The sequence below is a fragment of the Copadichromis virginalis genome, linkage group LG4, assembly GCF_057382275.1.
Source record: "Copadichromis virginalis isolate Kocher_CV1m ecotype Utaka linkage group LG4, C_Virginalis_male_GT1.1, whole genome shotgun sequence".
NCBI lineage: Eukaryota > Metazoa > Chordata > Actinopteri > Cichliformes > Cichlidae > Copadichromis > Copadichromis virginalis.
In genome coordinates, this window is record NC_140621.1 from 18,129,768 (window position 1) to 18,147,254 (window position 17,487).

A 17,487-nucleotide genomic window follows, 5' to 3' on the forward strand; every position below is an offset into this window, starting at 1 on the left:
TATATAAGGGAAAACTTTGGGATAGGCGGGGAATTGTTATCATTTGAGATCATTTCCAGTAAAGATCCAACTGTGATGTCATAAAGGCAATATAAGGAGACTGATGCTTCAGTTGACGAGAGGATTCGATTGCAAATTGTCTTTTCCCACTCTTAGTGCACAGAGTGTGTAATAAAGATCACTATTTTTGACACCTACTTCGACTTGGGCTTGCTTTCTTCTCTTCCCTAACTCGAACGAACCTTAACATCGTGTACATATGAATTAGCATACACAAAACACTGAAACGGTTCGTTTCGAAGTAGGAGTGAGCTCTGATGCAGGTTTTGACTGAAAGCTTGAAATGTTTTTTTTTGTGTGAAAGGACAAATATTCAATAGATCAGAAATACGAGATGGCCTACAGAAAAAAAAGTAGGACAAGCAGGACAGCCCCTATTTTTTTAATTTCACAAATGAAATAGCTATTTGATCAATTTTGAAGTGTGCTTTAAAAGTCCTTAGTCTCTAAATTGATTTGGTGCAGATTTTACAGGATTAGTTTTGGGAATTTTAAGTATAACTGTGTTCATTGTCTTTGAGATCTGAGAAAGGAACTAAAGAAAAGAATAAATGCTTCACAAACCTGAAAACACTTTTTCACAAACATGAAAAAGACAACATAAAAATCCTGCAGTCAACAGTGTATGTTTCTTTCCTAGGTCCTTAACATAGTCTACACAAGTTGGTGAATTTGCATTGGTTTTTGCATTCACATAATGCTTTTAAAAGCAATATTTGGGTGTTGTTCATGTTTTACAATGTGAACATTCAGAACAGATCTGGAGACTTGACTTGTCACTATGGACTGTGTCTTGTCACTTTTTCTGGGTAAGTGAATTTGACAGAGAAAATAATTTTAAAGGTATTAAATTGATGTCAGTGCTAATTTTAATGAGAAAACTAGATTATTAAGATGGAACAAATTTTTAGTTTAGATTCTGGATTCAAAGACACATATTTCTAATCAAATAATGGTAAATTATAAACAGTTACTATGACTTTAGGTAGCATTTCACAAAGATATGTGTAAATTTCAGTCAATGTTTACAATACTTTAATCGCAAAAGTTTTAGTTTTTGGTTTTAGCTGTTGAAAAATCACCTTTTAAAGCAATGAAAACTAGTTCATTCACCAGTATTTTTCCCTTTGGTAGGTTTGTTTATCATACCTGTCTCTTGTGATTTTCCTCCTGGTATGTAAGATTTTCTGCTACAGCAAATACTAAAAAACCCACAGCAAATCCTCCAAAAACGTGTAAAATAACTACTATGATACCAATGCTTGCTTGTTATTTGCAGGTTCTTGTGATGGATACATTGAGATAAATGAACCATGGCGGAACCGAGCCTTTGCATCTACCCCTTTTACTGGTTATTCCCAAAATGATACCGATTTTCTTGGCAAATGGTTGCGCTTTACGGGGATCGGTGGAGACACAGTTATTACATCCTGTCTAACAGTCCAAACTGGTGCTACACTTGTCCCCATTTTTATACCATTTCCCTTACCAACTAATTTGTCTCTGTATCCGACAAATGGGACTGCAAAAGGGTGTAATGAAAAAAGTTTTTTAGTGAGTGTGGCCCTCTGTCCAGGAGAATTCTATGTGTATAAACCAGAGGATAAACTCCCAGCTCCCGACATGGTATATGTAACTTGTGAGTATAAACATTTTTTGTGTGTATAATTTTAATTTGAAGTTTTATTGGTTTAAAGAATTGTGTGAAATGTACATGATGTGTTTAAATTTGTATTTTACAGGCAACATCTTACGAGCAAACGTTACTTACAAAATACACAAAATACGAAATAAAAGTTTCGAAACATCAATTCTCATTTGGACAATTAAGAAACATTTTCAAACTTTATGTAACGCCAGAACTGCCATTAGTGATATTTGATAGGCAAATAATGCAAAACGTCTTTATAATAATAATAATAATAATAATAATGATAATATAAGCCCAAAATGCATCTGAAAATGATGATGATGATTTAAATTACAAAAAAATGCTGTCAAAACCAGCATGGCCGTGTGTAAAAAAGCCAATGCCTCCTAAATGTAATAACTGGTTTTGCCCCCTTTGGCATCAAGAACTGCAAGTTTTAATTCAGCTACACTGTAGATGGTTTTCAGCTAAAACCTGTTTAGGTCACCAAAAGCATCTCAGTCTGATTCTGGACTTTGATTCACCCATTCCATTGGTTTTGGTATGTTTTGAGCCATTCAGAGGTGATTTTGGTGGTGTTTTTTGGATTATTGTCCTGCTGCAACTCCCGGACCACCACACTACCACCACTGTATTTGACTCAAACTAGGATCACATTTTCTGAATTCTGTGTTAGTTTTATGCTAGAATAAGCCTCAAACCTTACAAAACGTTCAACATTTGTCTCATCAGTCAACAGAATATTTCCTCAAAGACTTCGAGGGTTAATCAAAAATGTTTTTAACAAATGTAAGACGAACCTTTCTGTTTTGCTCAGTAGTGGTTTTCTCCTTGAAACTCTCACATTTTTGCTCAGTCTCTTTCTTATTGTTGGATCATGACTGGGACCTTAACTGAAATTAAGTGTGTAGTGCAGGTCTTTAGATGTTGTTGTGTTTTCACTTGTGAACCCCACGATGAGCTGTTGATGCTCTCTTGGAGTAATTTTGGCACCCTGGATTTTTCCAGGGAAGGTTTCTAGATAATGGCTGTCACTTAAGTTCCAAAGTCTTAGAAATGTCTTTGTAAACCTTTCCAGGCTGATACATGTCAATTACATTGTTTCTTAGCTGCATGATATGTAGCTTTTAGAGAGTTTTTAGCCTATTTCACTTTGTAAGACAAGTGATTTTATGGTTCAAGAGTTCTGGCAGTAATTGGATCCAGGCATAGCTAATGGAACTGAACTTAGCTTTTACAAAAGATCCGGTTAACTGTTAATACCTGTGAATTCATGACTTAATAAAGGGAGGAAATGCTTCAAATAGGGCCAGGAAGGTTTGGATTACTTTTTTTTCTCTTAATAAATTAACTGATTATTTCAGAATTTTATATTTTATTAATCTGTGTTAAAATAAGTTTTTACTTTTATTAACTTGTTTGATGCTCCAAAAAGATTTAAGCATTTTCAAAGACTTATTCAATTACTTATTATCTTTGTCTTGTGAGTGTATGCCTTGTGTTGATGAATTTCTTCACTCACAAAAAATATTTTGTGATGGATACAACCTAAAAGAGTCTGGGAGTAAACTACATTGACAAAGTAATAGGCATCTTTCCACTGAGATGCAGTTACACAATATTTTTTAAGCAAATATAATACTGAAATAACAATAAAAAAAAAAACAAGTTACACAGAATAGAACAGAAAAATCAAATATTAGATTAAAACAGACGTATTCTTTGATGTAGGTGTTTGTATTGGTGCTGTATGGGAAAAAACATCATTTGCATTCTTAAAAAGATGGCTACACTAAACTTCATTTGATTAGGCCGCAGTATTTTGAAAACTAGTAAAGATGTGAAACAACTTGCCAGCTATGAACTGTTTTGTGCTTCGCACAAGCAAGTAACATGTCTGTTACAATATCATACTCATTCATTTTTATGAGCAATGCATGCTGCATTCATGATTTTTTTCTTAATATAAATAATATATATAATATTATTATTTATCCTAATATATAAAATAAAAAATATATTATTTATTGGGAATATTATGTTATTCATAATATTGAACATGTACCATGATTTTATATCTATTTAGATCATAGTATGTGTACTGAAAAGTCTTGTGGACCATTGGGTAATTGCACAGCAGGTGGGGGATGCATTTGCAATGATGGATATGAAATGCCTCCAGACAACCCGCCTACTTCAACATCATATGGCTGTATTGGTAAGAAATTATAGTACATTAAAAACAAGATGTTATTTTCAAAACAGCAATATTTATATATATTTTTTTATATTACGATCAATATGAAAATACATAATTTTCAAGATCGTTACAGGAATCTAGACCTATAATGTTTACACCAGTAATTGTAAAAGCTGTTATTTATAAACAGACACTCAGAAGCAAGTGCATCATCTGGACTAATATGTTTTTAAAGTTTGCAATTTGCTAATTGTATATCATCTTACCAGATATCAATGAGTGCACAAGGACTGAAGGAATTTGTGGTTATAATACCAACTGTCACAATACAGTTGGGTCATACAGTTGTAACTGTTGGGAAGGATTTCAACTACCAAAGCCAATACCAAAACTTAAACTGACCCCTGGCTGTGAAGGTACAAATCAAACAAACAAACACAGAAATAATCCTGTTTAGTTTGTTTTATATTCACTTTTTAATTGTTCTTTGTGTAGATATTGATGAATGTCTTAGTGGTGTCTGTGGGCCATACGGGACCTGCTACAACACCATAGGAAGTTTTGTGTGCAACTGCTCTAAAGGATTTAGGGCTGATTATAAGATGTCCCCTATTTGCCAAGGTCTGTATTGCACGTTACAATATTCTATCAAGTGAACTTCATTGGACTGTTCATATTACTGTTAATTACTGAGTGGTTTGTACTTTTACAACTTTAAAATGCAGTGTGATAAGAACTAGCTGTAACTTTCTAACTTCAGATGTTGATGAGTGTTACAACTCAACGATATGTGGTCCATATTCTATCTGCGAAAACCTGCCTGGAAATTACTCCTGTAGCTGTAAGGTGGGTTTTGAACCAATGGATAAAACTAAGCAACCCAATGAGACCAACGTCTGTATTGGTATGTGAAAATTGATTTATTTATATTTGAAGTCACTTGTGTTTGCTCTCTCTCTCTGTCTCTGTGTCTCCCTGCTATTTCAAAAGTATTTATGTGACCACTACAATGTCACAAGATTGTTATACTGAGTAAAGAAAGGCCTAGGCTGACAAAATACATTAAATCACAGGGTCATTGCTGTTTTAGTGTCAGAAGGATGAATTAATGATGAATTATCAAAGTGTTCAATGAAGCACTGGCAATGTCATGGCTTGGCTAAAATCATACAGACTTTTTTTTTTTTTTTAAAAAAAAGGAAAGACGGAACACATTGTCACAAAATGTGGAAACTATGCAAAGATTAAATTTAATCTATTATAAATAAAACATGAAAACATACTATCCAGATTTGGCATTGCTAGCACAATTTAACTGCACAACCTGTCCTTGTTAGATTTGAAACTAACAGAATAGCCTCTTTTCCATTATTACCTAATCGGACAGACTAGCCAAGATTCCTCCAAATATGCGTTTATTGTTGTCATAGAAACATGTCCAGGCATCCGCTGATGTAATTTTTGTTTCTCAGAAAAGAATATATGGCTTCTTTTGTTGATAACATATATTTTTTTAATTCATGTACTTCAACAGATATTAATGAGTGTATCCTACCAGTGTGTAGTACATGTATAGACATCTGCGGACCAGATTGTAACTGCTCAAATTCAATTGGATCTTACTTGTGCACCTGTATCCCTGGTTATCGGATTAACAACCCAGACTTTATAGCCAGCTATGATAACCCATGCAGAGGTTTGTGCTCTTGTTTGGTGTTTTGACATATAGCAGCTCAAATATGATTAAATGCAGCAGTTTGATCAAATGATCAATTAAAAACAGATTGCCTTGCATGTGTGTGTGTGTGTGTGTGTGTGTGTGTGTGCTCTCTATACTGCAGATATTGACGAATGCACTGAGACACCCGGTATATGTGGTAAAATGACTGTGTGCACTAATGTCCCGGGTACCTTTTACTGTTCCTGCCCCGATGGATTGTTCCCCACAACTGGAATCGTTGCCTGGATATTGAATGTCACATATTGTCAAAGTGAGTCAGTTTCAACCATAATTTTGAATTGTTTTAAGGTTATTTATTTGGTTTGAGGGAGCATTTGATGTTCACATTTTTAATTTACTGACAGGCGTTGAAGATGCTCTAAATAAAGTTCCAGTCAAAGAGGTGAGACCCATCGAAATATTTACCTTTTAAAGGTGCCTTATTTTTTTGTCACCAATGCATAACAATGTTTAAACCAATGTTTAGCTCCATTCAAATAAAGCAACAGGAAATTAAACCATGACAATTACCAGACAGTGCTTTGTAATAAATGAATACTAATACTGCACATTCAATGCAGGGTCTGACAAAAGAAATATCGTTCATCAGCAATATGCAAGATGACCTGAAAAACAATACAGGTGCCTTCATACCAGAAGCGGTATGTAGTTCAAAAGTAATGCTTGTAAGCCAGAGTGTGCTTTGTTATATATTCAGATATTTGTAACTAAAAATAATATGTTATGTGATGTACTGAGTAAACCACAGTACATTTTATCTAACGCCTTTCTCTCTTTTCTTCATAATGTGTTTGCAGACGGTAGCCAACAGCTTTTCTGCATCTATGGTACTTAATGTCCAGCCAAAGAAAACATACCATATTCCATGTCTGTATTTACATTTATGTGTTTCACTGATTAAAATGATTTACATTTTTGCAGGCCGTGTCCGGTGTTGGACCACGAGCCACACAAAGCAAGGTGAGTAGTGAAGGAGATCGGGAGACGGGCAACGCAATTCTTGACCTTTCAGAGTATATCGTTGTTGCAATGACTCCACATACCGAAAACCAAACCAAAAAGGAAGTGCACTCTTCGACAGTGGGTAAGTTAAATTCTAATATTTTGTAGCTTGACTATATTTAAAATTACTGTTGGTATGAATTGACTGATTGTTATCTATTTGTAAGATCTGAGCCTGCTGGCCATTGGTCCAGGGAGTAAGGATAACTGGAATACCTCCCTCTCTGCTAATGGAAATACCATGGACTTCAACTTGCAGGCTATAGCTCGTGCTAACAATGGTGAGAGAGTATTTTAAAAATTAAATATATTGACAAATCCAAACTGTTTTTATTTAACAAATGGTTTTCAATTTCTTTTGTGATGCGAAAACTCCCAGGATCTGCAACAGCTGCTTTTATGACACTGAATGGGATGGAGAGTCTTCTCAGTCATCAGTATTTCCAAACAGAGAAAAAGACAGATATGTGTTCGGATGTTATCACAGCCATAATACCAGTTAATAACACTAACCTCACAGAGCCTGTCAACTTTACTATCTACCATAGGAAGGTACAGCTGCAGAATCTCAACTCTACATCTATTAATGCAGAGGGATACAGACTTTTAATGTTTCTTCTTTGCTTTTTCAGGAAGTACCAGAAACAGGAACAGTCAGTTGTGTTTACTGGAAAACCACAGAAACTGTAGAAGGAAAGTCTATGAGCTGGTCAGAGGAAGGCTGCTGGGTTGCATTCTCTAATGAAAACTATACAATCTGCAGCTGTTCTCACCTTTCTACATTCGCCCTGATCATGCAGATTGGGGAGGTATATATTTTTTTCTTCTTCTTTTTTGATGAACTTATTATTAATTTGATTTTGAGTGGTGGATGCACAGACTTTGTCTTTTCTTCACTTCATTGTGTTGTAGAAGTAATTTAATTTGATAAAATAACTCTTTTTTTCTATTAGCAAACACTGAGTGACTCAGAATGGCAATACGTAGGGAAAAATTCTTGTAAACCCAAAAACTGTTATAAAAATTTTAGAAATTGAATACGGTACTTTGTGGAAACTCCCTTGGCCACAAACAATCTCCTTAGCTAGTGTATAAAAACTTGGTACAGGTTGATTTAGCCAGTTTATAACATTCTTTCCAGAAGTAATTGTGGTCTAGTAAATCTGTGTGTCTGGGAGCTAAAGGGTTGTCAGCGGTTTGTCCCAAAGCCAACTGTGAAGGGACCTGAATAGTTACTTGCATACTAAGAAAAATATGCAGTAAGGTCATTTTAATCACAATCTTCATATGTCTCATTTTCAGCCTACACCATCAAATCCTTTTTTAGAGTGGCTGAACCGGGTATGTGTGATTATTGGACTATTCTTCTTGGCTTTGGCCATCTTTACCTTCCTTCTGTGCAGCTGGAATCCCAAAATTAACAACACAGCCCGTCTCCACCTCTGCCTCAACCTGTTTTTTTCACAACTGCTCTTGTTGTGGAATGACAAATACACTGATAATAAGGTACAATGTGGCTAAACTCCAAGAATTATCAAAAGATTATCTATTGTGTTCCAATTGTCCATAAAGCTTAAATGTATTTATCTGTCTCTACAGCTGGCCTGCAAGGTCATGGCAGGGCTTCTCCACTTCTTAATTGTTGCCAGTTTTGTGTGGATGTTGCTGGAGGCACTACAGCTCCACTTGTTAGTACGGAAGCTCTCCCAGGTGCAAGTCATCCGACGAGATGGCCTCCCCAGGCCAATTCTCTACCTTGTTGGCTATGGTATTCCATTTGTAATAGTGGGTGTTTCTGCACTAATTTACTCTGATGGATATGGTGTTACCTCAAATGTGTGCGTAACACATAATTATTTTCACATTTTCCCATGTGATCAATGTTTTTCTAGAACAGGTTTGCTTGATTGATTATTTATTTACTTGTTTACATGATTCTTTTGCAGATGCTTTCTCTCTACAAAGCGGAATTTCAACTGGGCTTTAACGGGACCTATTATTGCTGTCCTAGCAGTGAGTACATTGAGTATTTGCAGCTGCGTATTGAGTGTTTAACATCCTCATGTTAATATGTATAACTACATGACTGTAGTTAGCTGTCATGTTAGGCCTTGGACATTTAACTTCTGTTGGACAAATGGTTTGTATTTGGCCCATGAAATGTAGGATTGGGTATAGGATTATATTTAAAGCACTGCCGTGCCAAATTGGATTGACAACTTATTGTAATGGAACTGAAGCAATAATCTATAATTAAAAGTCTGTGTTATCTAGTCTGTGGCAGGCTTCTTTTTACTTTGTACACCTAGCAAATATTGCTGTTTGTTTATTTTTCAAAGATCAACTGGTTATTGTTCCTTGCTACTCTCTGGAGTCTGAGACCCACTTTGGCCAACATGAAGAGTGATGTTTCTCAATCCAAAGACACCAGGTTTGAACATTCATGTACTGTTTTCACTGAGGTGACAATGAAAGTGGCACCTGCATGTAAGTGCTAATGCACAATTTGTGACTTACGTACATGTCTTTATAGTGGAACTCATTGTAATGTTAAGGTGAAGGATGGCTTTGGATAAATGAGCTAAAATAAGATGAAACACAGAAAATAAGGACATGTTTTCTGTGTATGAATGTAAACACAAATAATGGTAAAAAAATATATTGTGCTCTTTGTTTTTCAGGTTGATTATTTTCAAAATCGTGGCACAGTTTGTCATACTGGGCTGTACATGGATTCTGGGCCTGTACCAGTCAAACCTTTTCTTCCAGGTCCTCTTCATCATCCTCAACTCCCAGCAGGGCACATTCCTGTACATCGTACACTGTCTGCTAAACAAGGAGGTAGACCTTATCTTGAGCTATGCTCTTATTACATTTTGCTCTTTCACAACCTCTCATTTAAATGTTCACACTAGGCCAATAGTAACACAATGAAGGGAGCATAAAGTAAGTTTGTGGTTATTCGCTAAAAAAAAATGATCTGCTGGTTTCTCCTTTACTGTGTTTTACAAATTTTAAGAAGTACAATGTTCACAGTGTAACAATGATTATGGTTGTAAAGCTTTACATGGACTCTTCAGTATGGAGCTATTATACTGTACTGAAACTGTCTTTACCAGGTGCGAGAGGAATACATTAAATGGCTGACATGCTCTATTGGAAAAGAGGCAGCTGAGGTAAGTCTTGTGAAAAACATCGAGTCCTGTCACTTTTAATCTCAGTCAGATCAGCTCTTAGCCCAGCTGTTTCTAACAAATGAATGTATTTCAGGAAAAAGATGTGGGTTCGGTCACCGAAGATTTCGACAAGCCTGAGAACCAAAACAATGAAGGGAAGAAGGACCACTGATCCAATGAAGTGAGCAACGCTAAAACAGACAACGCTATATGTATCGAGTTATTATCCGTGCTTTTTCTTAATTCCATTTTATTGTGTCTAGAAAGTTAACGGTAGCATAGCATATTAGCTTATTAGCTTAGCATATTGATCTGTATCATTGTGTCTTTTAGGGCCCTAGCTTGCTATTTTAACTGCTAAAGAAAAATATATTTTAATTAAACCTGAATGCAGTGACTGCTAAAGTAATGCTCTTTCACAAGCAATTATTTCTAGGTGTGTTTAAGTTTTATTAGTTGTATGTTACTGTACTAGCTGTGCTATATTACAACAGTACATGTCATGTTAACACCATCAGTTAGGCCTGTTATTATTATTATGCTGTATAAATTTGAAATGTAGCTAATGTAGCTAACGTAGCTAACGTAGTGGTAGAATACCATAAGTCTGACAGCCATACTGATTTTCTCACTCAATGACTAAACAGACCATCTCTGTACCTAATTTGCTTGGGTCTGGGAGCTTTCGCAAACATCTTGCTACTCACACCCTCAGAGAGTCAGGCTTGAAAAAACAAAACCTCCTACAAATAAAAACATGTGCTTCTCAGTTTATTCTTTCTTGTGTTATTTGCATTTTATTTACGTGGCATATGAGACACTTTGACGTAGCTTAAACTTTACAAGACAAATTCGAGGGCTGTACAAAGCCAAGCATACTTTGTGATTTACATCAGCATTTAGCTTGCACACTATTTCAGAAAAAATCCCTTACAGGACAGAAACAAACTATTAAACTTGAATTAAGAAATTTTAAAAAAAAAGAAATAAAAGGAGTGCAGGGATAAATCGTGTTTAATATGGTTTGCTGTAATGTCTGTCATTTATCAGAACATGCATGTAACCCTGAAAGAAAGTAACTTTTACTACCCTTCAGTTTCCTTAGGATAGATAAGGTATCACATCCTTGGTTCATCATTAGTGCTTCCTTTCTTTAGGGAGAATAACCATTAATTTGTAACATTAGGGCCATGTTACCCAGATCGTCAGTTATTTATTTGGGATTCACATTTATTGTAGATGATTGCATTTGTTGCTGTTTGCCTCTTATCATAATTGGGAAAAAATAAAGTGCTGATGATATTCCTTGCATTGGAGATTTACAACAACATACCTTACTTTTTGTGGTAAATTACAACACTCAGGATTCACTCTTGGATAATTTGGGTTCCCAGGAAATCTAATATCTGATTATACCTGCACTTGTAGACTAAAACACAGATATCATCAAGTTTACTGTAATGCATATGCAATACAAATGTCTTCCTGAAGGCTGCAGTGTTCAACCACATTATGAGATTGCAGCTTTTGTGCTTCCTGACTCCGACCAAGAAGACATTGTTTAATTTAAATCATATGTGTAACATGAAATCCAACATTTCATTCTGAAGCGTCTAATTAAAATGGTATAAAAATTAAATGATGATATGTCTAGGAGTCCATGTTAAATGATAATGATATTATTAATATAAATAAAGATAAAGCAGAAAAAAAACAAGTATCTGTGCCATTCTGACACCATCTGTTAGTCAAAGCAAAGTAGTGGTGATGATATTTTGAAAGTCTACCTTACATAGCTTAATTCTCTTAAATAAAGTAATGGCTGCTAACTAACCCTATACTAACCATAAACAGATTGGTGGTGTTTGATATGAAGGGGTTAACAGTTAATAACACTGCTGCTACCAGTGTTTTCTGTAAAGTCTTCAATGGACTGTATCAGTTACTGAAAGCTACATACTGAGCATGTGACACACTGAGTGATGCAGTTTTGTCAACTGCCACTAGATGTTACCATCTGTTACCAAGTTACTATCTATCTGTTTGTGTGTGTGCACGTGCAGATATGTTTGCTGGTATTGAGTATTAACCTGCATTGTACTAATACTAGAAAATAAACAGTGCAGTAGTAGGGAAACGGAAGGTGAGATGTGCTAGCTGTAGGTGAGCTAGGTGCTAGCTCACCTACAGCTTTCAGGCCTTTTGTGTATGATTTATCAATTTAAACTATCCACATATATTACACAGACATACAAGGTGGTTGAATGAGCATCATATTTGGGGCACAACGTAAATATAAGTAGAGAAAAAAATATTTATTTTGCCTGCTGATATTCAAAATTGTTGGCGTGATGTTGTTTGCATGCTCGTTTGACTATATCATTGAAAATTTATGCATTCAAATGCCTGTTTCTGATTCCTGTTTAATGATGCATAGTGTCAGTCAGGATCAGCTGGAACTCTGCGTTCTGTCTGCTTGACTGCTGATTGGATCCCATTTGAATCTAGTGATGCTGCCCTCATCTCTGTCCAGGCACGAGGCCACTGATGACACGGCCTGCATTCACACTCTAAACCCCTCTTCCCTCTGCATAAACATTTCTATGTGATAAACACTGAATTAATGTAATATTAAATATGACAGTTTTTCCACAAGCCTGCAGCACAACTGAGAAATACAAATAGGGTTTTTTTTTCTCTTTATGTTACTAAAAATATTGCAGCTCAGAGATCATCCTAGGAGAATTCAGATTCAATCACTGCGAATTATATCAAAATGGCAGACTACTATGCTTTACAAGGTTTTAAGACAATATAACTGTCATAAATGTAAGATAAGTTAGTTCCACATTTTGCAAATGCACCAAACTGCTTAAATATCTATTACTGTGACATTAGACAGGTGTTCCAATTTTAATTTTTTCTAAATTTCTGTAGCATCTAAAACTCAGTATGTCATGTTTCCTGCAGTTTTTAGACGTTCATTCCAAAAGCTTTTATTTTATGCTCCAGCTTCAGCTGGAACTCACTAACTCAGTTACTGCAAATGCTTATTAACAAATTAGTAGAAGCCTGTTTGTTTATTTATTAATTTTTTTTATGCCGCAAACGACAATCCTGCATCATGTTTAACACACAGCTGGAATAACTGACAAAATAGGGATAAATATAACAAGATATGGTTCCCAGGGTTTGCTTCATTCTCTCTCTTTCCCTGCTTCTCTTCCACTCTCTTTGCTGCTCTTCTCAATACTATACATGGTTACCATGGAAACACACTTGCAGCTCTCGAGTCGTGAGGCCAGTCAGCTGAGATACCACGTCTGGTAAACAAATCCGCAATCTGAACTGCTGGGTGTGTGTCAGAGTTTGTCAAAACATGAAGGCATCAGCCAAAGGTCATAAGTGCCAGAAAGGTGGCCGGAGCAGGGGTTCAAACTGAGACAGCTAATGTGACAGTGCTAAACTTTTCCTACTGCATGTTTTATTTAACAGACATTTGAATGGCATGTAATCCTCTTTAATCCACTATAATAGGAACATGACTGAGAGAGACACGGATTTCTAAGTGCAGCTAAAGCTCTATGTTATTTTTTTTCATTACTAAACTAATACAAATGCAAAACAAAGTAGACCCCCAAACAACAAACACATGAATTAGACAAGGAAATGTAAAATGTGAAAGAGCACATTCACAAGTGTATAAACTCTCATTCTGCCAACATATTGAACATACATGGACTATAACTGAGTTTCCTGGGTACTCTAAAAAAAGCATTTAATAGCAGAATAATATCTATAACAAGGTTTATTTCTTCTCAAAGCATTATTAGCTATGCAATGTTAAAGCTTAAAGATTACATTATTACATTGTATCAATTTTTATGACTTAAAAGCTTATTCACCATCCTTTGACTCTGGTGTCAGTTTTTGGTAAGTTCAGTTAAACCTCATTTGTATTTACACGATGCAACTATAATGGGCTATTTTGACTCAGTTACAAAAATAATAAAACTAAACACACAACGAAGCCATCCGGACATGTAATCACTTCGACGTATCCTGGGTCTGCCAATAGGCCTCATTTACATGCTCAAAATACCTCATCTGTTCAAACCACCTAAGTGGCAACAAGACCCCAAGATACCCGAACACCTACACTTGGGGCAGCAACTAACTGCCCCAGTGAAAGCTGGAGGTCAACAGAACCACACCATCTGAGAAAAGCAGAGACCAGATCCTGAGACCACCTAACCTGCTGCAGTACTTAGAAATGTGATGAACAAAGTCTGTGACAAAGGGCAGCCCAGACAGGGACCAGCAGCCACTGGGAACAAGTCTGACTTATTGATGGCAATGCACGCTAAACACTCTACTGTGGTTGGATGGAAACAACTAAAGCTAAATACACACTGCAGGCACTGCACAGCATTTGCCTTGTGCTGTGGCATGTGACAGAGAGAGCAAAGGTTTTGCAAGTGGATTTTCCAGCCAAGCGCTGGACAGTCACATCAGCAGGTGGAGCATTGTGATAGTGGAGCAGTATCAGCTGTTCTTTTCATGTGTTGCATAAGCAGAGCATGCCCCAGCTGTCTCAGGTATATCCACCTCCAACACTTGATGAATTCGAATTATCAGAAGTTGCCCATTCAGATGATGAATGCAGCAAAGGAGACTTTCTTCTTCTGTCCCACGCCCCTGGTATGATATATGTGATGCTTTAACTTAGGACCTATGGCAAATAATTCCATTAATAGAAATACATAGGTGGAATTGAACAAACGGACTGAGAAATTGAATATATTAAAATAATATAATCTACTGGTAAAAATTCAGAAAAAACAATGCAACAAGCAAACATGGGTATAGTTTATCATCATATGGTCATGTTATACTTGTTATTCTTCAACTCTTCTCCTGGTCCATGTTTTTTTTATTCTTGTTTTCATGCTTTCCTTTGCTTTTTGTACCATCGGTGCCCTTTTATCATTTGTTTCTTGTATACCCTCCCTCTACAGTGTATTTAATCTCACTTTTCCCTTCCCTCTGCAAGTTCATCTTTGCACAGCTGCAACAGTCTCGGCCTTGTGTTTCTTTGTGTCGTTAATAAAGGGTTTGCTTGTCTTTTTGATTCGTCTATCCCCTGTTCAGTTCTGGCCCGACTCGTCGGACCAATCACCTGGATAAAGACTCTTGCCAAATAAAGATTGTAATCCTGATCTGGTCCCTGAGCTGTAGGTTTAAATTCACTTGGTGTTGACACACTTACAGTCATGTGAGAAAATTCGGACACCCCATAAAATAATCGGCTCTGTATTAATAAATGTTCAAATATCAATATCTAATCATGTTTTCATGTATTACTGGAAAAGAAAGTGACTTAATTGCAATTAAACAAAAAAAAAAAAATACACATAAAAAAAAAGATATGAACAAAAATGTGTATTTTAATGGAGGAAAAAGTTAGCACACCCTACCCCTTAATAACTAGTGTTGCCCCCTTTGGCTTATATAACTTCAGTGAGACACCTTTTGTAACCTTTTACTAGTCTCTGACATTGACAGCAAGTTTGGGCCACTCCTCAATGCATAATTCTTACAGCTGTGAGATGTTTGAGGGTTTTCTTGCATGTACAGTCTGTCAAGTCACCCAACAGCATCTCAGTGGGATTAAGATCAGGGCTTTCACTTGGCCTTAATGTCTGGCCTTAATGTTTCTCTCAGAGAGCAAATATTTTCTCCTTGCACACCTCAAACTTGTGTAGTCTCTGATAGTAGAGTCATGCACTTTAACATCGACACTAGCCAGAGCCTGCTGTAGTTCCTGTGATGACATTTTAGGATTTTTGATGACTTCTTTGAGCAATTTGTGGTCTGCTCTAGGGGTGAATATGCTTGGACAGCCAGACCTGGGCGTGGTGGCAGTTGTTTTGAATGTCCACCAGTTGTAAACAATTTTCGAGATGGTGGAATGGCTGATGTCAAATTCCTTTGAGATCTTTTTGAATCTCTTACCAGACTCATAAGCAGCCACAATCTTCTTTCTGAGGGCACCAGACAGCTCTTTAGATCTCACCATGGCGCTCACTTCAACACTTCAACAGTCAGGAGCACACCAAACTAAATCTGAGGTTTAAATAGGGCAAGTCTCCTTTAAAATGCTGGGTAACAATGTACTGATCATGTGCACCTGACAAGCTACAACTGTGTGTGATTTTAACCGTTTTAAGTGGGATGACATGTGGGGCTGTCCTAATTTATTCCTCACCTGAATTTGCATTCTTTTTAAATTATGTTTCACATAAAGTTTTAAAAAAGGTTTTTCTTATTTTTCAGTTGTTTAGTTATGTTATTTGGATCCCTCAGTATCATTGAAATTTATATTAAATATCCATGTGTCCAAATACATTTTAAAGTATACAGGCTTTCATAGGGTGTCCTAATTTTCTCACATCACTGTTGCTGGGTTTTTCTAAATGTGCTTTGAGACACTTTTAAAGGTCTCCACAAAGAAGGTGGTTAATCGTTTTACTGTCCAAAGAACTTTCAATATTTATTTATATAGTACAAAACCTCATGTGTCATGCCTCCTGCATACTCTGTTTGTAGAGCATGCACTGAATACCTGTAATTATATCTATCATTTCATAAATCTCGGAATAACCCTATTTATAGGCCTAGCTTTGAAATGCTGGCCTTTGTAAGTGAATGGATGACAAGGCTCCAGCAGACATCATTCAGCCCTTTTGTGGGCATTTACTGAAGCTCCTACAAAGAGTATCAAAGGAAAACTCCAACAATCCTCGTAAATAACCTTGGTTACTTCTGCTGACTTACTTGATTCTTTAAGTAGGTTTACCGAACATGTACAACACACTTTTTTAAAATTATTTTTTTTACAGATTGTATAGTTTGCTCGTATAGGTTAGAATCCACCAGGAATCTCTCCAGGTACTCTGGCTTCTTCCCAAAGCAATGCAGTTAGAGCTGTTATCCCTGGAACAGACTGGTGACCTGTTTAGGGTGTGCCCCACCACTCGCCCCTGGCAGCTCGAATTGGCCCAACTCTTGAGTTGTGTTGGGTTTTATGGCACTCCCTTTAATTTAAGAATAAGGACATAGGTGGAAAGGCCATATTACAATGTGATATACTGGCCTGATCTTCTATTTCTGTTCCATGATATGTATAGTGGGAACTACTGGCCAGTCAATCCTATGTTGCACATTAGCACGGATCTGTCATAACGACATAAAATGAAGGGCAGTCTAATGATCTTGATTGCCTATTGAGAAAACCTGATGTAATGTGTGAAAACACTATGATGTATGCACAATGAGTCACCTCATCAGCACAGAAACCTGGCATACGATTACATTCGCATCAGACCTGCCCTTAATGCCAATAAAATTATTCCATTCAGGAGGAGGTAAGTGCACAAGCCATTTATCACCCAGCAAGCACAATTACAGACAAAGCCATGGATAAATTGTAGTGTTAAACATTATCATATTGAAGGAAAAAAACAGCAGATGCTGCAAATAACCATATGAAAGAGATGATCTTCTATTTAGCATAGCAGTAAAAATAAGAAAATATACTTAAACTGAAGCTAATGCTTGCTGACAATGTTTCAAAGTTAACCATGTTGATATATAA

General features: G+C 36.4%; 1 protein-coding gene across 1 annotated transcript; it reads left to right on the plus strand.

Moving 5' to 3' along the window:
- The first annotated feature begins 808 nt into the window (after positions 1-808).
- LOC146711201 (adhesion G protein-coupled receptor E3-like) lies at positions 809-10,604 on the plus strand. Its single transcript, XM_085453947.1, has 23 exons — positions 809-869; positions 1,195-1,233; positions 1,340-1,699; positions 3,798-3,929; positions 4,181-4,327; positions 4,407-4,532; positions 4,672-4,815; positions 5,446-5,607; positions 5,753-5,902; positions 5,997-6,034; positions 6,213-6,293; positions 6,450-6,479; positions 6,574-6,736; positions 6,822-6,935; positions 7,034-7,206; positions 7,287-7,463; positions 7,957-8,160; positions 8,254-8,492; positions 8,601-8,667; positions 8,994-9,085; positions 9,336-9,495; positions 9,774-9,830; positions 9,925-10,604. Exons 1-23 carry the CDS (start codon positions 842-844, stop codon positions 10,000-10,002), a joined length of 2,961 nt encoding a protein of 986 aa, XP_085310073.1. The 5' UTR covers positions 809-841; the 3' UTR covers positions 10,003-10,604.
- Positions 10,605-17,487: the final 6,883 nt, after the last annotated feature.